Source organism: Austrofundulus limnaeus, unplaced genomic scaffold (assembly GCF_001266775.1).
Source record: "Austrofundulus limnaeus strain Quisiro unplaced genomic scaffold, Austrofundulus_limnaeus-1.0 Scaffold22, whole genome shotgun sequence".
NCBI classification, from domain to species: Eukaryota; Metazoa; Chordata; class Actinopteri; order Cyprinodontiformes; family Rivulidae; genus Austrofundulus; species Austrofundulus limnaeus.
In genome coordinates this window covers 180880-204328 of record NW_013952424.1, presented here as the reverse complement: position 1 = coordinate 204328, position 23449 = coordinate 180880, and the positions used below count along the sequence as shown (strand labels likewise).

The window sequence follows — 23449 nt, the reverse complement described above, 5'->3', positions numbered from 1 at the left end:
AGAGAGAGAGAGAGAGAGAGAGAGAGAGAGAGAGAGAGAGAGAGAGGTTCCTTTAGGAAGACTCGTACATCTGGGCTTAAATATCCAGATACCTCACATATCCTGTATTTAAAAAAGTACAAATAAAGTAAAATATATATATTTATATTTTAAGAACTCAATGGCCTTCAAGAAATCAAGATACCTCACATGCCTTRAAGTAAGAAAACATAAATATCTTTTTCTTTCTTTATTTAATATAAAAACACATTTTAAGTCAATAAAAACTATACTAATGATTCAAATAAACAAATTTAAACGATAAAAGATACTTGTTCCTTTACATAATGCTGCGTTTCCCCAACCATTATCCAGTGATTATATGCATAATGCTGGTGCCAAGGAGCCATACAGCGACATGACAAAATATTCGAGAACCAAAGTGCTTAAGTTCAGTCGTTTCAAATTACAGTAACATGAAAATATCACCCTATAAGGTTTGTACCTAAATACTGTAAATTTGATGGCAGTTCAAACACCACAGCTTCCATTAACTACAATGTTACACAACTAATGATCACAAATACAAATATGTCGATGATTAAAAACTTATCCTCCTGCTACATTCTATTTACATTTTTAAACTTTAGAAAAATATGCAACTTGAAAGATGAGTTGTAAAGGATAAAAAATAGAACAAAGCATCCCATCACTGYACAAAAGCAGAAATAAACTAAACTAAATTACCAAAGAAAGAAAACTAACCTCACATATGGGAGTGGGAACAGGAACCAGAAGCAAGTGCACCACAGTTATTCAGGACTCCTGGCTGCTTTCCAAAGCACCGACGACATCTTTTCTGTGAGAATGACAACGCACCATCCCCCAACAAACCAGAATAACATGTGAAGGTCTTTGATTGGAATCATATCTTTTATGAGGAGCTGCACTCTGTGTAGCGACACAAATTAGCTGCCGAATTTAGCTCAGTAATAACAGAAACACAGTCACAAGAAGGAGGAACATAAATTTAGCTTGACTGGATCTCCCAACCTTTTTTTTTTTTTCTTTTTCGTTCAGTCACTGTTGCACCCGGCAGCCCTAAACCACATCACTCTGTGTGGTCCTTTAATTGCATATCAGATGGAGCCAGTCTCCATGATGAAAGCTCCACTTTGCTCTTTGTGCTTTGGTGTCAGTTCTAATATGTAAAGCAGATGTGTTTTTAATAGCCCAGTCTATCAGTGGTTGTGTAGCGCTGCCTGCTTGAATGGCTTTAGAGGTTGGATTCCCACTGGGGCCACCCGCACTTAGGGTGTGTTCCTGTGTGCAGGCTCTGTGTTTGTAAAACAGGACTGAAATCACCGGGATGTAAAAAGTTTCCTCTTGGTTAAATGATTCAAAATAAGCGACGACAAGTAGTTCAGGGTTAAATTTTTCAAAAAGTTGCCCCCCCACCACCAGCCTGCAGCGTGGTCAATGTTGCTGAAAACCCCTCACGCTGAGGCTTAATGTTGTGTTTGTGGGGGCGCAGTAATCAGCAGCAGCAGAGGGTTGGCTGCGATTCAACCTGCCTCAGCTTCCTGCTAAAACCTCCTCTGTCTGATCAGATCCCAGCCTTGTTTCAGCAACCAGCCTGGATTAGACATGTCACATCAGCCGGAGCCCGACTGATTACAAACACTTTCCCACAATGATTACATTCAGCTTACTGCTGGACATTATGAAACCTACAGCTATTGTTTGTTGTTGTTGTTGTTGTTGTTTGAAAGCAACAACAGCTCAAGGTCCGGAGGTGATAAGGCCAATTCATAGTTTTAATTAATCCATTTTTAATTCTCATGGTGGTTTGTTTCGGCTTGTCAGAAAAAAAAAGTTATAGTTCAAGCAAAGAAACGAAACACAAAATGTTTAAAATTTTATATAATAAAACATCTCGTCCACATCAAGTATTAATAATGAGGTCTATACAACCTCTCTTATTCCATTCTGTCATTATTAGATGTAATACCTGGAATTAATAATCTTGTGTTGACCTCTGTTTTCGTCTAACCTTCATTATTTAAACTCTGCTTTATTTCTATTAAAAACACATATTTTTATTTGAAACAGTCAACAGGTAAAGAGACAAATGTTGAAGACGTTTTTCACACAACAGCCAGGTTTTTTTTTAGGATCGATGGTTAAATTACTACATCTGTAGCCAACATTAACTCTAGAATAGTAGGTTTTGGTGACAGGATATGTACACGCCATAGAGTCAGAGTAARGAGGGACAAACTTGTATGTCGCCTTCTAAAAAAAATAAAAACCAACACGTATCTCTTCTTAAAATAAAACAAATTCTTTCATTTTGGCTTTTTGTTCGTCACAGTTTTGCGTTCAGATCCACATTATTTCTAAAGTTAGAATAAAAGAGCTTAGTAAATCTGGCCAATCAGCTCACTAATTGGCCTAAAGTGGGTTTGGCTTTACAGAAATCTGCTTATTTGTTGCGGCAGCAGAGGCAACAGGTTGAGAAACATCCCAACTATTCTACAGTGCTTCAGAGCGTGTAGTAAAGCTGTTGGCTTCGGTTTGTTCAAGCTATTCATGTTACATAATCCCAACCTCCCCTAATTCAAAACTCCCACTCCCTGCAACCCCCTTTCCAATTTGCACAAAGGACTTCATACACACACACACATTCACACACACGCTATCATTGTGGCGTGGCAGTGGTCCAGGGAGGGGCTCCAGTGTTGCTGGCTTTCAAAGAGCTCTTTACTTGCTGTCCTTCTGATGGCTGCTCCCCGGCTGCAGTGGAGCAGAAATCCAGAGCGTCCAGCTTTGGGACAGTTTACTTTCTGATTCTCCACACTGTTCCTGCAACTGAGAAAGCCAGGTTGATGCAGCCTGCATACAGCAGGCTGTGGGACAGGTTTGTGTGCAACACAACAGGTTGGACAACTCTTTTTCCAGCTCCTTGGCACTGTTGACTTTTTGGTCCAATGAGTGCCCTTAGTTCTTACTGAGCACCGCTGTTTCTTTGAGTCAGCATAGAAAGCAGAAGCAACAAAGAAGTAATGATATTAAATCAAGTGTTGCATGTTTTTCTTTCTGGGAAATGCATAAAAAAGCATCAGTAATTTGAAAGCAGGCTGCTGACTCATCCAAAAAATCAACACTCAAATAAATAATTTTTTTTTTAGTAAATACACATGATTTGGAAAGAGTGTCACTTTATTTGACATGTTGCCAAACCCACTTTGGTTCATTAGGTTTGGAAAAAATCTAATTATGACAGTGGAGTTGCCAGAATTGTGCTCAAATAGAGGCCTTCTGTCAGGATGTTGTACAACAGATAAAAACAACAGCACAAAAAAAACAACACAAAATCAGTTTTTATGCTTTAAGAACACAAGTTTTCCTTTTGTTAAATTTAAAGTTTTGTTAATTTAATTACAGTGAGGATTATGTTGTTTGCATTCACCGATGGATTTGAAGATTTTTCACAAAACAGTTTTATAATCAGTAAAAGGACCTGAGAGCTTTTAACGTGTACTCCTGGGAAGGTACTTTCAGCAGGACTTGCAGAGTTGCAAAATATCTGGTTATACATGTACAAGTTATAGAGTTAGATTAATGTGTTACATTAACTTCAATCCTCTTAGCCCAGTCTGTGCTGCTCACACAAAACAAGTCCTGTTACTCCGGTTTCTCCCTCGCTGCACACACTGCCTGCTCAGGCTGTTGTTGCCAGATCCCGTGACTGAAACAAGGCCAAAACAAGGGACTATTTTTTATTTTTTTCAAAAATAAGCACAAAGTTGCATAAATAGGACTGGCAACTCTGGGGTCTTGATTTCACATTAGAATATCAGTGTGTACTGCAAAGTGTCAAAAACAAAAAGAAAAGAAAACRTTTTTTAGGATGTGAAAGGTGGGATGAAGTTTTATTTATGCACATGGTACAAAAAATTAAAAAGTTRATTTAACTCAACATTTCCTTCTTCCATACAATATGGTCCAAGCAGTGATTTTTGTGGATTATAAAAACGTGTTACACAATTTGTACAGGTGACTTTTTAGGTGAGGGAGAACATCTGGAGTAAAACTTTATCACCCGATTATTGGGSTGCATTTAAAAGTTTCCCAAACCTTTCCATGGAGAATTGTCTCCTCACATTCATAGCAGTTAAGCATTTAGCGACATAATCTGTTTTCTAGTTTTTATTTTTATATCTGACCTTCTTCTCAAAAGTGACAGAAGCACAACAACATAATATTGTGTAACTTGCATTTGCTTACCTTCTAGTTCAACCCTGTAAAGTGTCATTTGTTGATTTTAAAATGTTTATAACATAACTTTAGTTTGGAGTTCTTATCAACTAATTGTTTGACTCAAGTGAGCTTTATTTTTATAGCAGTTGACTAAAATATAAAAAGTATCATTGAATCTAGTGTAAGKTCTCTGTATTTTAATGATATTTTAATAAATACATTTTTATTCAAATAAAAAAATCTAAAACAAGTAATAAAATAGCATTTAAAATAGTGTTTGTTCTAATAGCTGTACGTGTCGTCCTTAAATCATCGATAGATTTTCTTAAAACTTACAAAACACAACAGGTTTTTGTTGCTCTGTGCGTTTGTTGTGTTTCTGCTCTTTGACTTGCTGAGGAATGCAGCATATATGTGTCAGAAWTGTGTGCGTGCAAGAACTCAAAGCTGTGTGTGTTTGTGTAGCATTCCAGACAGTGTTAGAGGTATGTGAATTACGTTTTACAGTGGGAGAATGTGAAGCATCTGCTGTCACAAGAAAGACATTTTTGTTTACTGACACGCTATGGTGAAGAAGGATTTTTTTTGCGTGTGTGTGTGTAGATGTTTTTGTGTGGCTTCCTAGAAACCTGTTATTATTGAAATGCTGGCAACGTTTTTTTTTTTTTTTTTCAAGGCTGTTGTGCATCTCAAATCTGTCAAATGTGTAGTATTAACTTCTGTATTTATTTCAGGCGTTTCAAAAAGAATTTATAAAATAAAATGTTAAACAAAAAATAGATGAGTATTTTAATAGTTTGAACTTTTTGACATAATGCACTCAGTTACACGTATATCTGAAATGAGTTTGTTCATACTTTTAACTCCTCATAATGCTCGATTTTAGTTCATTAAATTGTGGTGTTTTTTTCTGTAAGTCTTGTAATGGAGCTTTAACAGAACAGAACATTGTACAAAAGTTAAAGACTCTGAAAGAAAGATGAGTTTTATAATCGACACACTGCTCAGTAAAATGAAATGTCAAATCAGTTTAGTATAAGCAGTTCCTGTGTGTGTTTTAGCCTGAATATAAGTCCTCTGTCCTCCAGATACACTAAMAGATGTACGTTTATGATGCTCAAATCATCAGTTTGTGTGTGAATCATAAGTGTGCCAGAAACCCTCTTTCTTAGAGCTKGGGTTGGTTTCTTATGACTCAGACTGAATGTTTAATTTCATTCTAAAGAATCACATTTGGGGAATGATCAGATCAGACTGAAAAACTGAATGGGAGAAAAGTGGGAGAAAAAAAAWCCAAATGAGTACCACATTTTTTGAGGTTTAGATGTTTCATAACATTTACCAAATGAACAGCAGTGTAACCAAAATGGATCCCTGAGGAACCCCGGAAATGAGAGGAAATTTTCTCACAGTATTGTTCCCAATAAGCTGTTTTGTTGAAATAACTGCCATGGTAGATGTTTCAGTTCTAATGTGTACTTTTTTTTGTGCCTTTTCCTTTTTTTTTTTTTCCTGAACAGATTTGGGACATGAGTGATGATGATAGCATCTGAATGTCTGAAGCAGTAAGACGTGCGCAGTGCAAGGACTACACTCCGCAGTCAACGATATCTTTTCATATCAACTGAATAATTCCACAAACTGTTTCCTTAACTTTAGACACAAAGTGACCATTAGAGCGGAGCAGTGCTATAATAAAAACAAACTGATGACATAACTGTTAATATTGTGTATGTAAAACTGCTGTTCAGATCATCTGCTGATGTGTAACKTCACTCTAGTTTGAGAAAAAACAACCAAACCATCCACACCTGGTGTGTCAAATTGCATCTCTGAATTTTCAAGTTTTTATACCTCCATCGACTCATGAGACGTTTTTGGCAAGACATTAACATCTGCTTTTTCAGTTAGAAAAGGAGTTTCAGGTAAACTATGGAAATACAAAAACACAGCTGTCCATTCAACAAATYCATCCATCTTCCATGTCTGTTTACTAGAGACTGAAATATACACAGTGCAGCTGATACTAAAACCAGCTTTGGTATTATCCCTGTGAGGAAACCTGCCGACAGATGTTACTGTACAGTTTAATGATGTACAATTACTGCAGACATCCTGAAACCAAATCAAGGAGAGATAGTGKAGTACCTGTTAGTCTTGAGTGGTTTATGTCAGTACACTTATTTTACTTTGCAATGTGTGTGTTTGAACTTGTTTTCTGCATTGTCTACCTTTCAACAACTGGTTGGGTGTTATGCAAGAAACAGACTCAGAATGAAAAAAGGTGAGCTAGGTTTGAATTTGTTGTTTGTTTGTTTTTTCAAGTAATTAAATCAGATTTCAGTTTGATATAATTGATTATTGTTCCAGTTGTATTGTTGAGCTTATAAAATACATCTCTCTCTCTCTCTTTACTGTTTAACATTCCCTCTTTGGATCACTGAATGGAAATTGTGTTTTTGTAGAATTGAGATGTATTCCACACACTTCCTGTTTTGAAGATCGAACCAACATAAATTTAAAAATGGGATCCTAAATGGTGCTTGTTTTCAAAGTATTGCGTTTTAAAAAATCCAGTAATTTTAAATCGTTAATAAAAGAAATTAAAAATATATATACTTTGGTCTCTTCTACATTTTCCTTGATCAATCCCAACTGTGATATGATCTGTGCCAAACGAGGTGTTCCCACAGCCTTCTTTTATTTTAGTGTTTACCTTAAAGACAGACATGAAAACTCATTTGTATATTTTATTTCATTTCACCTTTAAGGTGCTTCTTTCATAAACCTAATATCAAAGCTTTAAAGTAATTGCATAAAAAAACACAATCAGTGGTTTAAAAGCACTTTATTGTTCATCAAGGCTACTTTACGTACAAAAAAGGTGGCCTGCCAAAACCTTTTAAGTAGGAGACACAGAGCCACACATTGTTTCTTGATAGACTATTTCTTTACAGTTCAGAGTATTACTACCACTAAGTACATGCTACTTCCACTTCAAAAAAAATATGACCTGGAAAGTGTGGTGCAGTCAACTCTTTTGATTTGTCAGCTGAATATACAACTCTGTTACTTTGTTACAGGAAACAAACTCAGCAGATTTATGGGCAACATCTTTCAGCTCATGTGCCAGTTTAATCGACACGCTGAAGGACTTAACACACTCACGTCCCACTTTTACAACAAGACCAACAATTTGTATTGCTTACGTGCAGCTGTCCTGTTCCTAACATCAGTTGTTCTGAGTAGAAATGGTTTCATCAATGGAGTTAAGCAAACTGCTCAAGTAAAACTTTTGTTCAAACGTCTCAGGAGTCACATGATCGAACACAAAGACTTGGGGACCAATGGAAGTAGCGATTGTCACCGACACACCTGTGGCTTTTTGTGGTTTCATACATTTACTGTGTTCCTGCACTTGAATCTTTACTCTAACGAGACAAGCTCTACTGACAAGAAAAAAAAAAGATCAACTTTTTTCACAAAAAAGAAAATACAATGATTACAATATAAGGACAGGAAAAAAAACAATTAAATAGCTACATATCATTACCAAATTAATTGTTCCTCAAAAAAAATACCTACAATTTTTTTCTCTGTACATTCGTTACGCACAGCGTAATGATGGTCTTATAGTTACCTATTATAAAAAAGTATTTTTATTAAGTGATTTTCCTACAGTGTGTAGGGAGTGCATGCCGAAGCAAAGAGAGCGCTTCCTACCTACAGGGTGGTAGTGAAATGATAACAAAACAAGAAAGTAAATAGTAATAGGAAATAAAATCCTCTGGACAAATAGCCCCTTTCTCTCGTGGTTTCTAGCATGATGCTAACAACAACAGCTCCCAATCAGGACTAAATAAACATGTGAGAGGGGGTAAACTTTGCTGAGAGACCCTAAACCGACTCATTTTCAGGGAAAAGTTTTGAGAATCACAGCTTGCGCTTACAAAAGCACAGCTTCTGAAGCTCAGCCCCCCCACCTCCACACCACCCCAACCTGCCTGCTAAAACTAACCATCCGCATCATTTGAAACAAAAAAGCATTTGAGGATCACGGAGATCTCTGCAGGCTTGGCCAACCCTTTTCCATTTGTCACACCTGTTTCGATAACTAATGATGGAATGTGTGGATATTTTGAAGAGAAAACACCTTCCATTCATAAAACTCTGTCGGCTTGTCATACTTGCTACAAACGTCTTAAAAGCGAACGCTCATCTGTTAASTTCAGCTCAGTTACATGAAATGATTCTGTACTTCGAATACAGAACGACACACTGGTACAAGCCTAGTTCTTGTTCTCAAAAAAGAAAAAATCTTGAAAATGTTATGGCACTCACTTGTGGTGGTTTTTTTATTATAAAGTATGACCAATCAGCTCTATGAAACAAGTAAAAAAATAACAAAAGTCAGTTAGGGGGAACTATGGGATCAGCAGCCCTGGCTGGCTATCGATGAAACTCTGCTGTTTACGGACAAAGCCTGTGTAAAGTTCCCCACTGGAGGAATGTATACCACCTGGGTGCAGGTTCTTCTACAAACTACAAATGCAAAGTTCTTCAGAAAGGAAATCACTGAAACACAACAGGAAAGTCTGGACAGAGTCAGAACACAAGAAGTCAATGAAAGTTGAGAAAGCTGTAGCCAATTACTTCATTTTGTTTGCTAGCATCGCTATGCTAACTCTACCAATTTCAATGTTCCATCAATTTCTTTTTTGGGTATAATTTAAGACACCATCAACAAGAAGTTTGACACATCATACGCACAACCAAACACAGCCTAGCCTGCAAGACTTCCAAGTAGTGTGGTACGCTTTGTGGGTAAAYGCTGGTAGAAAAATAAGACACAAGCAGGTTATAGGCCACAATGGTGTCTCAGATCACTCACACAGAAGCTTCGAGCATCTTGTACCACTGATGGATCAACATCATATGAAAACTTTGATGAGCTGCAAAACCCAAAAGCCAACTGAATATCCAAACAACCGTCACCCCGCTGTGGGAAATAAGCTATAGTCTCATTGTGCAGGGATAGTTTTGAGAAATGCAGCTCTCATCACTTAACAGAGCCTGTCCGGAGGCTGCTCCACTAAAGATATACACTACTATACTACAATTAATGGAAAACGATAGTACAAAACTGTAATAATAATATCAATAACAAAAACGAGTACAACTGACCCAGCAGTGAGTGTATAGTGTCTACGTCTGTAACTGGCAGCAAAAGAAGTAACAACTAAAGTCTGAATGAAAAGGGTAATAGTAAAGTTTGAAATGCTAAAAACACTAATAGATACCAGCTATTAAATAAAAAACAATATCATGCATCAGTAAAAAGCATTAACTTACCTTTAAAACCTTAAAAGAAAATCGGTCAAACCACAGTGAATAGGAAAGGGCAAAGGAAATAATGGCAGAGTGTTGGCCAAATATAATTACAACACCCGTGTTCAAAGAGTCACAAGCAAAAGTGGATTTGAGGAGATCATTTTCTCCTGGTCGAGAACAAAAAAAAGAACCCCCCCCCCCAACAACCATGGAACCACAAAGTGACGTACAGCATCATCTATCCTCTCATCAGCAGTTGCGCCTGTGAAGCACATCAAAGCACACTGTTGGGCAAAAACATGACCTTTAACCTGTCGCGACGACCAAAAAGGTTAGCCGCTTGTTAACTCAAAGGCAACAAACTCATGTCGACTGCTTGTTTGGTACAAATCGACGCAGCTTTATGAAAAAATAGATTAAGCTTCCAGCGCTGGGCAGCAGACATTAGTTGCGTTAATCTCGACCACTAAAATGTAGACCAATCATWGGTGATTTAATGTTCAGTTTGCCTAAGAAATCTTTTGAACTTGAATAAACAGTAAAAATGACTTCTACCTTTCAGTTTGGAAAGCAACTTCAAATAGATTTTTTTTCTTTTCAACAGTTTCCTTGGCCATGTTTTAATGCTGAAGAATGACTGGTTATCTAATATTTTGTCTAATTATATCCACCCTCTTTATTAGAGAGCTCTTCAGGCACGCTGACATTCTCCACATAGATGCAGGTGGGGCTAAATCACAGATCAGAAACTGAGCTGTGGCCACAGTTTAAAACTACAACACACTAAATTTGACTGTTTATTCTGTTAGCTTTTATTTCTCAGCAGCCTCAATGGAAATGTTGTGATGTAATAAGATTGTTTTAATAAATCAGGTGACCAAACGTACAGTGGATCATGTGTGCTGCCCAACTTCACCATGTTCCATTTTTCACAAAGCCTTTAAGGTCAATAGTACTTCCTACAAATGCAGAATTCAATTACTTAACTTCCAAAAGGTGATAACGAGAGATCAAAAATGTCTTTCGACATGAGATCATTTTGGCTTCTTTCAAAATCAGCTTCTATTAAAAAAAACACACACACATCCAGATCTGAAACACAGGCAGGAGCAAAAGGTGGCGAGAACGATGGGGTGTTTTGGAGGTGAGCATTGATAAACGTCAGTGTCTGAGGTTTCTTTGGTAGCACAGTCAGATGGGTCGTGATTGTTTTTTCAAAGACGTGTTTCTCACTTATCTTTTCGTTTAAAGGCCAGGCATGTCATCAAACAATGGGTACACAAAACTACTGTTAACAAAAACAAACAAACAAAAGAAAGTTAAGAATTAAAACGCTGTCTTTCCTCTCCTTGTTTATGTACATATAACTACAGACACTTGTTCAGCTTCAAGCTGCAGACGCAGGGTTGATGAACGACTGGAAGGTGCGAGCTGATGCTTCAGTCCAGTTTTACTTTTGAATCCTCTTCATCCAGTACTGATTAGTGTTTTAGCAGAGGACAGGAGGGGGGTGGCCATATCTTTATTGCTTGATTGATCCTCTGTGAGTGCACAGTGAAAGAGCAGGTTTTGGCTGTTTTTAGCAGACCAGCAGGCAGGCGTTCCCTCTGGGATGCTGGTGACGAACCAAAGTGGCGGGGCCATGGATGTCGAAGCTGGGATGAACGGATGAGCCGGGGAAAAATAATCCCTCTGCCTTCAAGAGACGACAGAAGGGGAGTGGTTGTGACTGACCATGTGAGTGTCGGGAGAAGAGTTTGGGCTGCTGCCGGCCGACGAGGGACTCCTCTTGTTTTTGATCTGCTGCCAAGTTTCACCCAGTGCCTTGGCAAAGTGGTCGTCCACAGAGCCCGTGATGGACACCGAGTTGGTGGCGGTGGGCTCGGGTTCCTTGTAGTTCTTCCCGAGGCTGCGACGGAAATGTTCCTCAATGACAGGGTCACAAGCTGTGTTGGCTGGAAACAAGGAAGGGAGAATTATCACTCATATAGCAAACCGCAGGTTATTTATTGCCTTATGTTAGGTCAAATTTGATCAATTTTATATCAGTAGAAATATTTACTTCACTATCATTTTAAAACAATAACRTTTCAATATGCACTGCAAACCTTTATGTTTGTAGGATAAATTGGAAGAAAAATCAATGCTGTTTTGCATCCAATACAAGTCCGTTGGTAATCATAAATGTTCATTTGTTTGCAACAGTTGAACCCTAATTGTTTCTTAAACCTATGTTCTGAAAAGAAAATGCCAAACAATACCATACAATTATTGTGTGTCAGTGGCTAATGTTGGACTCACTGTTGATTCTTCTGTAGTTATTGGTGAGGTTGGAGCAGCCGCTGTGGGAGACCGGACACTGAGACAGGTTGCAGTTTCGATTGTTGGCTGCTGCACATGTGATCACAGATGGACGATTCTGAAACACCAGGACACAAATGCTACATTTAATGACCATTCTTAGCATTACCGGTGAGTGGAAGAATAAGATGTTCAGGCGAAAAGTTCCAAGAAAAGTAAACGCAAAACAACAAATCGACTCTGTTTATGTAAAGGTGATAAATCAAAGAAAATAGACCATAAAGATTTAAAACATTATTCACTAGCAGGTCATCAGGGACTATAGCATGAGTCACTTCATCCTTCAGCAGATAAGCACAATGCTGATTCATCTTGAGGAGGACTCAGAGTTAAGGTTTCWCCTAACGTGTGCAGTTTACCTGCTGTCGTTCCATTGTGCTGACTGTGTGTGGCATTGTGACCAGAGATGCTGCACTGCCACGTGCAGTGTCCACCATGCTGTTTTTGGTGAGCGCCAGGGGCTGGTCCATGCCAGCTAAGGCGGCCAGGTGATGGTGGTGGGGGTGGCCGTACAGKGGGCTGCCTTGGACTCCCAAAGTAGTGGGAACCACCATGCGCTCACTGGGGCTTCGACTACGGTCCTTGGTAACAGAGGAGTTGCGATAGTCTCCATTAGGTTTCCTGAGAAAATTAAATCAAAACAGAAAGAATTAAATGCTTGTTTTGCACAGAGTTGATGCAAATTTACACTTTGTACATGGAACTCAATTTCAAACAAAACTATGATCAAAACTGGCACACACTATTCAGACTGGCCATTTGGCACCATTTGATCTCTGAGCCATCAAGGGGACAAGTCTCCTAAATTCATCCAACATGGATGGATTCACACTTATCTCTGCACATGGGGACTAATGGGCACCAAGTTCAAGCTTTGAAGTGGTTTCCTCGGTGCAGAAAATCAACTTWATCTTTTTGGCAAGGCTGCAGCCAGCTGCACTTTCTGCTGTCATATCAAAACATTAAAAACACCCACAGAGCTAGCACAGGCTGAGTTTATCAAAAACACTTGATTAAATCTGTTAACTTACTGTTTACATTTCTCTCCATAAGTTTTAAAACTTTTTTTCCTTATGTTTCTTCATAAGACGGCTCAGACTCATAACTGTGACCTGAGTGATAAAACCAGGCTGGTCACACTTTTACACACAGTATATACAGTAAATGTGTGTTAAGGAGAATTATTTTACCCCTTTGATGAAAGCATACAGTTCTCTCTAAACATTGAGCTCATATCACAACCATTAAAAGAAGATGAGATAAATGATTAGCATTTAAAGTAATAATGTTTTAAACAGAATACAGATCCGGGCTAACTTCCAGCTCTCGTGATAAAAACTTGTGATGTGTTTGATAGGTAGGGTTTTAGCTTGATACTGTGTAAACATGCTTGCAGTTTAGCAGGTAGTGATTACTTCAGAAAGTGCGTCACATGAAGAGTGTGTTCTTTGTTTCTGTGATTGTGTTCCTCTGCTGTTCGCTCCCTTCTGACAGAATGAGGCCCAATTTCAGGGAGCAAATCTTACACTCCTCACTTCCATTTCTACTTTTCTCTCCAGCTCTACAACCACCGAGAAATACTCATCTGCTCACAAATTCAAATGCACACACCATGCACCTTCTTGTATACAGGAGGTCAGTATGCTATAAACACATAATTAAAATTAAGTTCAGGAACAACTTTTAATTTCAAATTTAAATAATTACACTCGGCTAATCAAAGCAGAACACAATTTCTGTTTGTAGTGGTGTTTCCTCACCAATGTGAAGTGTAATTGTGAACACACAGCAGACTTGGTAGTGAAAAAGCAGCATGAAGCCTTTAAAGGTTTGTTTGGATGCTAAACAGCCAGCTCAGGCAAACAGTTGTAGATCCACGTGACCAGGCAACCTGACTGCTTGGGTCAAGCATCTGGATTTCACAGCACCGTCCTCCACAAATAACACACAACACAAAATGGGAGAGAGGAAGAAGGGGGGAGATCGACGCTGCATGCAAATGGTCCAGACCATCAGCTTATGAAAGGTTGGTAGTYCCCTTCGTTTGTGCCTAAACCCCTCCCTCCCCCATGTCTTTTTACACCCTTTGAGTAAAAAAGAAGAAAAATACAATCAGAAGCAAACATCGACTTGGCAGCACTTACATCAAGTCTGCCTTACAGCTTCCCAATGAGCTTGTGTTTTTTTTTTCTTAAATCTCAGTTTTCAGTTTAATTCAATGAAAAACTGTACTTATTTGGTAGTKAACTGCTTTAAAATCTTACAAAGTTATCTTTTTTAACCAAACACAAAGAGTTGTTTTCTCCAGTTCTGAGCTTTAAAGGAACAATAGGAAAAATGATTGTCTTGATTTAAGTTCCAAACTTTGATCATCGCCAAAGAGAAGACATGCCCACCCTCATAGAAAAGTGGGTGAGGGGGTTGTGACAGAAGCCAGCAAAGAGCATCAACAAATCTGTTGAATGAATGGCGTAGCTGTCGAATCAACCACCCTCTCCTCTGATTACCCACTAAACCACATTTCATGTCAGGGTTCAGGCTTTTATAATCCACCCTGTGTCTTTGGCTCCATTACTCACCTCTCARTTATCATTAAGGCCACAGCTGGGGACAGAGAAGGGGCAGAAAAGCGCGGGCTAGACATGAAATGTGACCAAGAGGATGGTAACAAACGGAGTAGGAAGGGTTAGAAAGTCTGGGTCCAGAAAAGAGGATAAGAGCTTTAGATGGGACAGAGGGAAATAACCTTTGAGAATTAAAAAAAATAAAAACAAGAAAAGTGGTCATCACCGTGTCATCAGTAGATGTTAGCACAAAAGAAAAGGATGCTGTGATTGAAAATAACTGTTTTTTCTTACTTTGTGAAAACTGTGCAGATCAGATACAACACTATCTATATATGGACGTGAGATAAACACTCAGGTTTCCCACCAATGTGAGTTTTTACTCCATAGCAGAGCTGTCCATTATAGCAAGAAAATATGTTGTGCTTCCTATGTAAACCGCATGAATGAGAACCAGTTTAAAACTTMACAGCACAAAGAAACAAAAAGCAGATATCTATTTGATTTTGCTTCACGACGTCTTGGTTTTGTGCAGCCTGGCATTAGTGGTAGTCAGTGTGGTTGGGATGTACTTTATGATCCCTTAATTTAAAACTCAGTGAGCCAAAAACCCTCAATGGATAAATGATACAGTAAAATATTATGAACAATATTAAACTACTCAGATCTATCATTAAGTATAGCTTCTTGAGAAACCAGTCAAACACCACCCAGTGTTTAAGCTAACCTCTAGTTTTAAGATTGTGAGCATGTGTTTGAATGACTTTAAAAAGTCGCCATTCCTTTTGTAGATCTGGTTTCAACAATGAAAAATAATAAACAAACGAATGTAAAACATATCAAACAAAAATTGAACATTTGGGTTAGATTTTAGGGCATGTGATTTTGGTGAGACGGCTATATTATTTTGTGGCAAATGCACACAAGCTATAAAAGTTCCAAACTTATTTTCCTCATAACTGCTTTAAAAAGTCTTTAGAAAAATCCACTTTGCAAATATTTGCCTGGGCACAGGTTCATATCCTACTGAAAAAATTCTAAAAGAGGAAGAAGAAAGAGAGGGAAAAGATACACAGGAAACATCTGGAAAGAATTAAAGCTTAGGAAAAAAGGGTTTTAATAAAACAGGAAGATGTAAATGCTCACAACAGTGATAGGTATATTAAGTATACAAACATTTCAACACAGTTTACTCTTGATATCTGGATTTAATAGCCATTCAATAACAGACGTCTCAAGTTAAATAAATTATAGATTACATGTATTTAAAGAAAATAAAACTTGAAGGATCTTGACTAAGATGATGGTAAAGTTTTGATTTTTAATCAGACAGAAATACTGGTAGGAAATTAGGCAGCATTTCCAGGTGATTTCTTTCACTATATTTCATCAGAGCTGTGACAGACTGTGTGTGGAAACAACAATATGCATATAAAAAAACTCTTCCTGCCTTTCCTCACTTGTTTAATACATAAATAGTCTCATGTAAAACAAGAGCATAACAATGACTTCCCCAGCCATGCGGGCACACACACACACACACACACACACACACACACACACACACACACACACACACACNCACACACACACACACACACACACACACACACACACACACACACAGATACTTCCCTTTCTTATTTTCTCCCCATCGGGCCTCTGGAGAAACTTCCATGAGAACAACTTACTGATAGAGTTCCCAGTAAAAAGCAGCTGCATTTTGCTGTAAGTCACCATGTCTGGAATAGTCTTAGAGAGCAATATAATATAAATACAACATAGATTACACACTACTATAGATATTCAGCCCTTGTACAAGACAGATGGAAATTCAGCCCAAACCACCAGACATTCTTACACTGAAAATCTTACATCACATCTGAGCATCACAGTCTGACTTGGCAGTACATTTCATTGGTTATTTACAGAAGACAATAACTAGTGTTCTGCAAGCTACGTAATTTAATTTACCTGATTGCCTTTCCTATAAAACAACAACAACAAACCYCTTCTGTGTCCAATGTAACCTTTGTGCTGCAAAACACATTTCATGCAGCTGTTTTCTACCATCAGAAGTAAATACAGTATCTGATTATTTCTCTGACTTCCATGTTGTAGGCAGAATGAGACAGCTGAGGACTTTTACACTGGCAGGTCTAAAACTGCAGCGTGGTGGGTAGGCAAACAGGCTGCAGCAAGCTTCCAGCCCGCAGGCTCCAGTGGACAGGATAAGGCTTCTTTGTTCAAAACTCCTCCCACTTCTCTGAGAAAATGAGAAAGTAGTCCCTGTTGCCTGACCTCACCCCACACAGAGACACACACACACAGATGATCACAGATGGGGAAGCACACACGCATGTGCGCGCGACAAATGCAACACATGCGCATACCTGCATGAGCACACGCAGACCTAAAACAGACAGAAATCACATCCACATATTAAACTTCCCCTCAAGTCTGTCGATGGTTTAACCAGACCTTTTGTACATGGAAATTCTAAGTGTTGTCAAGCCAAGCTGAACGTTTCAAACTTTGACCGCATGTTTCAACACATCCCTAAGCTATTATCTTTTACCAAAGATTAAAACTGCCTATTAACAAACAACAAATAAATAAATTAAATTAAACCACCCAGGGGTTAGGTCTCCACAGAAAAACTGTCTTTGTAATCATGAAAAACCTCATGTTGCCTCAAACTAAAACAAGCCAACCAACAAATTACAAAAGTCAAATGACTTCAAGGTCATAAATAAAATGAAGATTAAATTAGGGGATTATGGATTATGTCTAGGAAATAATCATGGTACAATGAGCAGCCTGAAAAGCCTTAAACATCACAGACTTTTGTGTCAAGAATACCCCATTTTGATTTCACAAATCATACGTAGAACAGGCTGTGAGACAAAATGAAAGCTGATACGACAATAAGTCCTTTTGTACTTTCACAAGCAGACTTGGAAAACAAAATTAAACTCGTGATTCACAAGTGGGCRCATTTGGTTATGAATGCATGCAGAGTTCAACCGCAGTTTATATATGTACATAAATATATTGAATAGTGACAAACATCAGAAACACAATAATGCACCAAGGAGAAGATGGTTTGAAGGTGGATTTTTTCAGTCTCTTGGTAGATCTCTCACTCTTGACAACATTCATAATCAAAACCAAGAAGGCTTAAGATACACATCTCACAATGCACAACTTAATCCTTATGTGAGGTTTGAAAGTCACAAGATGAAAGGGTAACCCATTTCCTTTGGGCTACTAGAACAGTCTGATTTAACTTAGACCTGCAACAAGTTGACAACAATTCAGAGCAGCTTTGCCAGCAATCAATATGATGGCAAAGTTGTTGAGATAGAATAAAGTGTCGCAGTAGAACTGTTTGCTCACATCACGGACATCAGTTGGAGATAAAGTTCAGAGGGTATAGAACTAGAGCAAATGACACCATGATCATGAGTAATGACATATCTGCACGTTTAGCTATATAAAAACTTTTCCAACAATCATATTCTATTCTTAACCCACATTTCAGCCCATCCAGAGTTTCATCTACCAGGTTTCATTGTGTCACCTCATATTTCGAATTACTTGCGTCTGTAAATCTGGACGTACTGTTGGAAACTAGCAAGCATAGCTCCACCTAACACCTCCTCAACTGTCTGCAATAAATAGCAGCGGCTGGCCTCCTATAAATGACTCAGTTATGACTGACTGGCCCCCTTCCTCTGCAGCCGTTTCCCACCAATCAGCACTTTGGATGCTCTACAATCCCTGGAAGCAGGAATGTGGAGATGTTGCGAGTTATCCTTTGGTTGTGCAGTTCCCGTTTCCAAGCTTTCAAAGATCTGTAGCTATAAGAGGTGTACGAATTTGCAGAGCCAGCCCAACTTGGCACAGCGTCCTGTGGCTCAGAATGGGGCTGAGTTAATCTCCCTGGGCAGCTTCAGGCGTAGCCAACAGAAACATTTGCATGTACAGGCAAAACCCAAACTATTTTAAAAAAGAGGCTACGTTTTAAAAATATGAACTTTATAGATGGTTTTCTGGAACCGAGGCTCTTCACTAACTACAATTTATGAATGATAAAGGCAATAAAAAGAGCAAAAAAGTGATATAAACTTTCAGAAGAACTTTCAATAAAATTTGTATAATCATTGAATGATCTTCAGGTTTTCTGTGAATGTGTGGGCACCTGCTTATTTAAAGTCACAGCGGCGTGTGTCTCGATGTGTACTCACAGTTGTGCGGCAAACAGTCGACTCATCTTCGCCACGTGCTCATTGTCGTCCATGTCGCTGTCTACCTGGTCCCCACTCAGCTTCCTCTTGGTGGGGCTGATGGGAGGAGGACCAGTTCTGTGACTTGAAATGGAAGACGACGATGACGACAATGACGACGAGGAGGAAGATGAGGATAGTGACAGAGACTGGAATCTGGGGTCTCCTCTCAGTGCTGCTTCACCTGCAAATGAAAGACGGGGGGAGAAAAAGCAGAAATGTAAGAATACATGAAAAACACAAAAAACACTAAATGTAATAACTATTGCGAGTCAGAGATCGGGTACATTTTTACCAATGACTGTAATTTTAGCAATTTCCTTGTGATTGAGAATGAACTTGGTGTTGTGCAGTTGTTGTTTCGCAACTTTACACTGGCATCAACATCATAAATAAAAAGAATCATGGTGTTTTTAAATAGTAAGCAGCTGTTAAATTGTCTCGTAGAACTTGATGACTACCTAAACTACTTCATTAAAAAGTTTTTTTTTAAAATATATCCAGGATGTGTTACAGCTCAAACTGAATTTTTGTTGACTAGTCCAGTTTGCTGAGCAAGGCATAACCCTTTTGGCATTAGCAGAGGAGTATCTGGTCAGGAATGTTTTGGGAGAAATAGTTGTGGACGGATTCCACATGCATGTGTGTGGTGTGAATTATTTCTCTCTCTCTCTCTCTGCAGTCTTGTGCTGGCACAGAGGGCCCACTGAGCTGTCAGTGAGTGGGAGTTCAAGCAAAAGAGAATCAGGAAAACTACCACTGGCTCCATCTCAACGCGGGGACTTTCCACTGCTTGGGCCTCATGTATCCCGTCTGACTTTTCCCAAACAAAACAAAAACCACACTAAATTTGACAGCATTTTTTTTCTTTTTACAAAGTTACTCATACTGATGTGTAAATAAATTAAAAAACTGTACTCTTAGTGCTCAATTCTACTTTAATTTCAATCAGTGTTGATTAGATTTTGAACAACTTACAATGCATTTGCGTTGCAGAAATAAATATTACCCCCCAAATTAGTGCAGAGTAGTATTATATTGCTGACTTAATAATTTAAACTAAACATTTATAAAAATTGATGTATATTCTGTCCAACATTAAGATATATGTGAACCTAAAATCTAAATAGTTTATATTGATATGAAGAATCACTGAAAAATTCACAGCATGCACTGAAAAATTAAATTGTCTGTTTCTTGCACAATTCCACATTTACTTAGTTTTTGCATGGCCTCAGAAACATAATAGCTAGTCCTCCTCTCTCTCTTTGGCATGTTCCAGCTTGTCCTACTGTGACCATGGCAACAAGGGTGACATCATTGTTTTTGGCAGGGCAGAAGGGTGGCAATAAAGAAAGAGGACTGTGACACCGCACTGTCCAATCAGCATCCAGGGACACACAACAGCTTATCAGCGAGTGCGGCACTCAACAAAGAGGAAACCTGTGAGAGTTTCCCCTGCAAACAAGAACGACAATTGACTGTAAAGAGTCAAACTCTGCTGACTTAGCTCTAACTCAACACTGAACCCAAACATCATCAAAACTGAAATAAGGTCAGCATATTATTGCAGGACATTTAACGTGCTAAAGCTTATACAGTGCAATTTGTACTGACCGCGACAACATATGGTTCCTCGTTTTTTTTGTTTGCAGTCTGTGTATTAATCTTTGACCGTGCCAAACCTTCAATCCAAAAAAAAAAAAGTTTGGTGATGTTTTTGGTAGTAAAGACATAACAGGCTAACATTTGCACAGAGGGTAAAATAAAATGCAAAAATAGGCAGAAGAACACACTGACACAAGAACAATGCTACAAAAGAGCAAAATTTGTGCAATTTTCTGCAAATTGCAAACAAATCATAGAACCAGGAACAAGAAAGCAAAAATATAAAATCTCACACAACCAAAGGGGAAAAATGTCCATTTTCTTTTATGTAGAAAAAAATTTGCACCCGCTTTAGTCTACGTTTAAGACCTAATTTGTACATCAGGTTGTGCTAAATGTTTGTTTTAAGAGCCCACCAAATGTATATTTTTTTCTGTAAACCAGGAAGACAATCAGTGGAACAAGGGCAGGACCAGAAGTAAAACTCCACTCTTCTTCCTCAGTTCATTAGGTCTACATGATCAAAGCCTCTTTCTCTTGATAGAACTTCAAACAGCTTGGAATCAGGATGAGATTGGATTACAAACTGAGGTGAACCTCTCTCTCTTTCATTTTCATCTTTTTTCCCTCGCACTCTCCTTCCCCCTTTTGGATACTTAAATAAAGATTAGTTCTAACAAGTCCTCTCTCTCTCTGCAAAACAGCAAAGTAGTTATTTTTGGCCTAGATTCTCAGAAACCCGTAGTGCCTCTGGKTTGCTTTTATCCCTATCCATAGAGATTTTAAACTTTAAGTTTTCAAAAGGACACACGAAAAATAATAATAAATCTCCATTGAAGTTATTGATTGTTTGGGCTGAACTTTTAAACCTTGTGTTAGACTTGTTTAACTTCTGACGGAAAGAAAAAAAAAGAAAAACAAAGCAAAGTGCCAGACATTAAGGAGGTTTTAAGTCCTGTTTATTTTTTTCCTAGTCAGCATTACTCTCCTCTTCTCCATGGTAGGCTTACAAATGATGGCAGAAAGCCAGAAACGGATGAACTAACAAACAGAGAGTACTAAAACTTCCTAGAACTGTGTAGTGCATACTTTACCATCGAACCTATCCAAATATCCTTCACTAAAGAATGACAGATTCTCAAATGTCTGAAATAAAGATTTGAAAACAAAACAAAAAAAATGAAACAATGTGAACTTGAATTAAAAATAACCTTGCAGCTAGAAACTATTTAGCAAAGAAAAAAAAGCATTTTATGTAAGGATATACAAACCYCTGAAGAGTTCATAAGAGTTCCACTGTTTTGCTCCACACCACAACATGGCTATTTGCTTTTTACTTTTGTCTTTATGGTTTTAGTACCTGACAGTGCAAAATACGACCGTGTCACTGCCTGTAAGTGRCTGAAATCTGTCATCAAGGATATTGTGGAGTAACATTTATCACTCAACCCAAAAATTGGCACACCCATCAATGTGGGAGTTGTYACGCAAGATTTTGTTTTTCTCCACTCTGAATTGTAACAAATAAAAAGATACAGRGAAGAGCAGACACTGATAGCACTGAAGATAATTGTCACTTATTGTCAATTATATTAACAAGACCCAAGGACTTGGCTGTCCTTATTTAAACTGATTAAAACCTGGAGCATGTCCAATATTGGATAAACTACAGAGCATAAACACCTGAGTCTGATTTAATTTGTTCAATTAAAAAAAACAAGATGAAGTCTAACGCTTTATGCTAAAATTTCTTTGAGCAAGCGATTAAGCATTACATCCCTGTGGGAGTCAGGATAGTGTAAACTATTCAAACGTTTCATTATCACATTGTGACTGAGGTTATTCAAAATCATCAGCATTATTTAGCACTGAATACATCTAACAAGCAGACATATTTTAACAAACCACATATAAAAGCATCTACCTCTTTTAAGAAGTTCATGGCTGAGCATGTGTGAGATAAACAGTGCCATGCTTGTGCTTGCACATGCACATGCGTGTCAACAATTACAACAAAGTGATAGCTTCAGAAGAGGCCTGAGGCAGCAAGGACAGAGCACCGGTATGAGCATGTATGTGTGTTTGCCAGAAAACGCATTTAGGTAGGTGTGCTCATGCACATAATACAAGTCAGGACACTCACAGTATCACAAAGCTTTTCCAATTTTTACTTGCTCAACATGTTTAAGCTCTGGGGGCTTTTCTTTCACGATTCTTTTTTTTTTTCTTTTAATGCTAAGCTCCTTTCCCAATTCTTTTTATCTTTGTTTTCTTATCAAGAGGCATGTGATGAAGTCAGATTTTAGCTCAGTCAGCTAAAAACACTTAGGAAAACTGAAAAATAAACAGACAGATCCAATCTGTCAGGAAATGCATCCAGAGACCAAATGGATTTAGGTTCAACAAAGTGACACCGAGTGGATCCTGAAATATAAATATATACCACTCCTTCTAACTGATGTAATTCACAGAAACAGGCTGAAACCTGGAGAAGATGTAGCTTCATGCTAACACACACACACACACACACACACACACACACACACACACACACACACACACACACACACCTCTGGCTCTGACAGGCAGCCACCCCAGGCTACACCTTCAGTGCAGAGTTCTGCACAGCCTCTAAAATTTTACAAGTGTCCAAACTACTGAGCAAAACTAAACAGGTTGCACGTTTAAACACAGTTTAAACCGTGGACCGTAGTCTCACATGCAGTTTGTCAAATAGGAATTGGAGAAGACTCAAACAAGTTCAAGTAATCCATCAGAACCCAAAAAATAAAAAAAATAAAAATCACCTCTGCTGAGAGAGTTCTTAGTCCCATGGCAAAAGCTGCTACTTTTAACATTTTAATAAAATAATTTCTTTATGTACTTCTTAGCTAAATCATTTTCAGTTGCACAGTTATAATGGGAGTTATTAAAAGCTGATATGTCCAATGAACTGCTAACAGAAGTAAAGCAACAAGCAGAACAGCACAAGTAAGAAAAAGAGTTCATTAGGAGAATATTTCTCCTTTGCACTGAGCTTTGGGGATCTGTTTG

General features: G+C 38.3%; 2 protein-coding genes across 6 annotated transcripts in view; one reads left to right on the top strand and one right to left on the bottom strand.

Moving 5' to 3' along the window:
* atg7 (ATG7 autophagy related 7 homolog (S. cerevisiae)) overlaps positions 1-23256 on the top strand; it is an 89781-nt gene extending 66525 nt beyond the window's left edge. For 3 of the 4 annotated variants that reach the window (XM_014004108.1, XM_014004106.1, XM_014004107.1), the window contains exon 19: positions 19470-23256. In XM_014004108.1, the coding sequence (XP_013859562.1) occupies positions 19470-19508 (39 nt within the window). In that variant the 3' untranslated portion in view covers positions 19509-23256. Of the gene's footprint in view, positions 1-5762; positions 6857-19469 lie in introns of those variants that run through there. The other variant, XM_014004109.1, reaches the window with a different exon arrangement.
* vgll4b (vestigial-like family member 4b) overlaps positions 7074-23449 on the bottom strand; it is a 33331-nt gene continuing 16955 nt past the window's right edge. For both annotated transcript variants that reach the window (XM_014004111.1, XM_014004110.1), the window contains 4 exons: positions 18749-18971; positions 12294-12555; positions 11875-11992; positions 7074-11528 (listed from right to left, as the gene is read on the bottom strand). In XM_014004111.1, the coding sequence (XP_013859565.1) occupies positions 11272-11528; positions 11875-11992; positions 12294-12555; positions 18749-18971 (860 nt within the window). In that variant the 3' untranslated portion in view covers positions 7074-11271. The remainder of the gene's footprint in view (positions 11529-11874; positions 11993-12293; positions 12556-18748; positions 18972-23449) is intronic.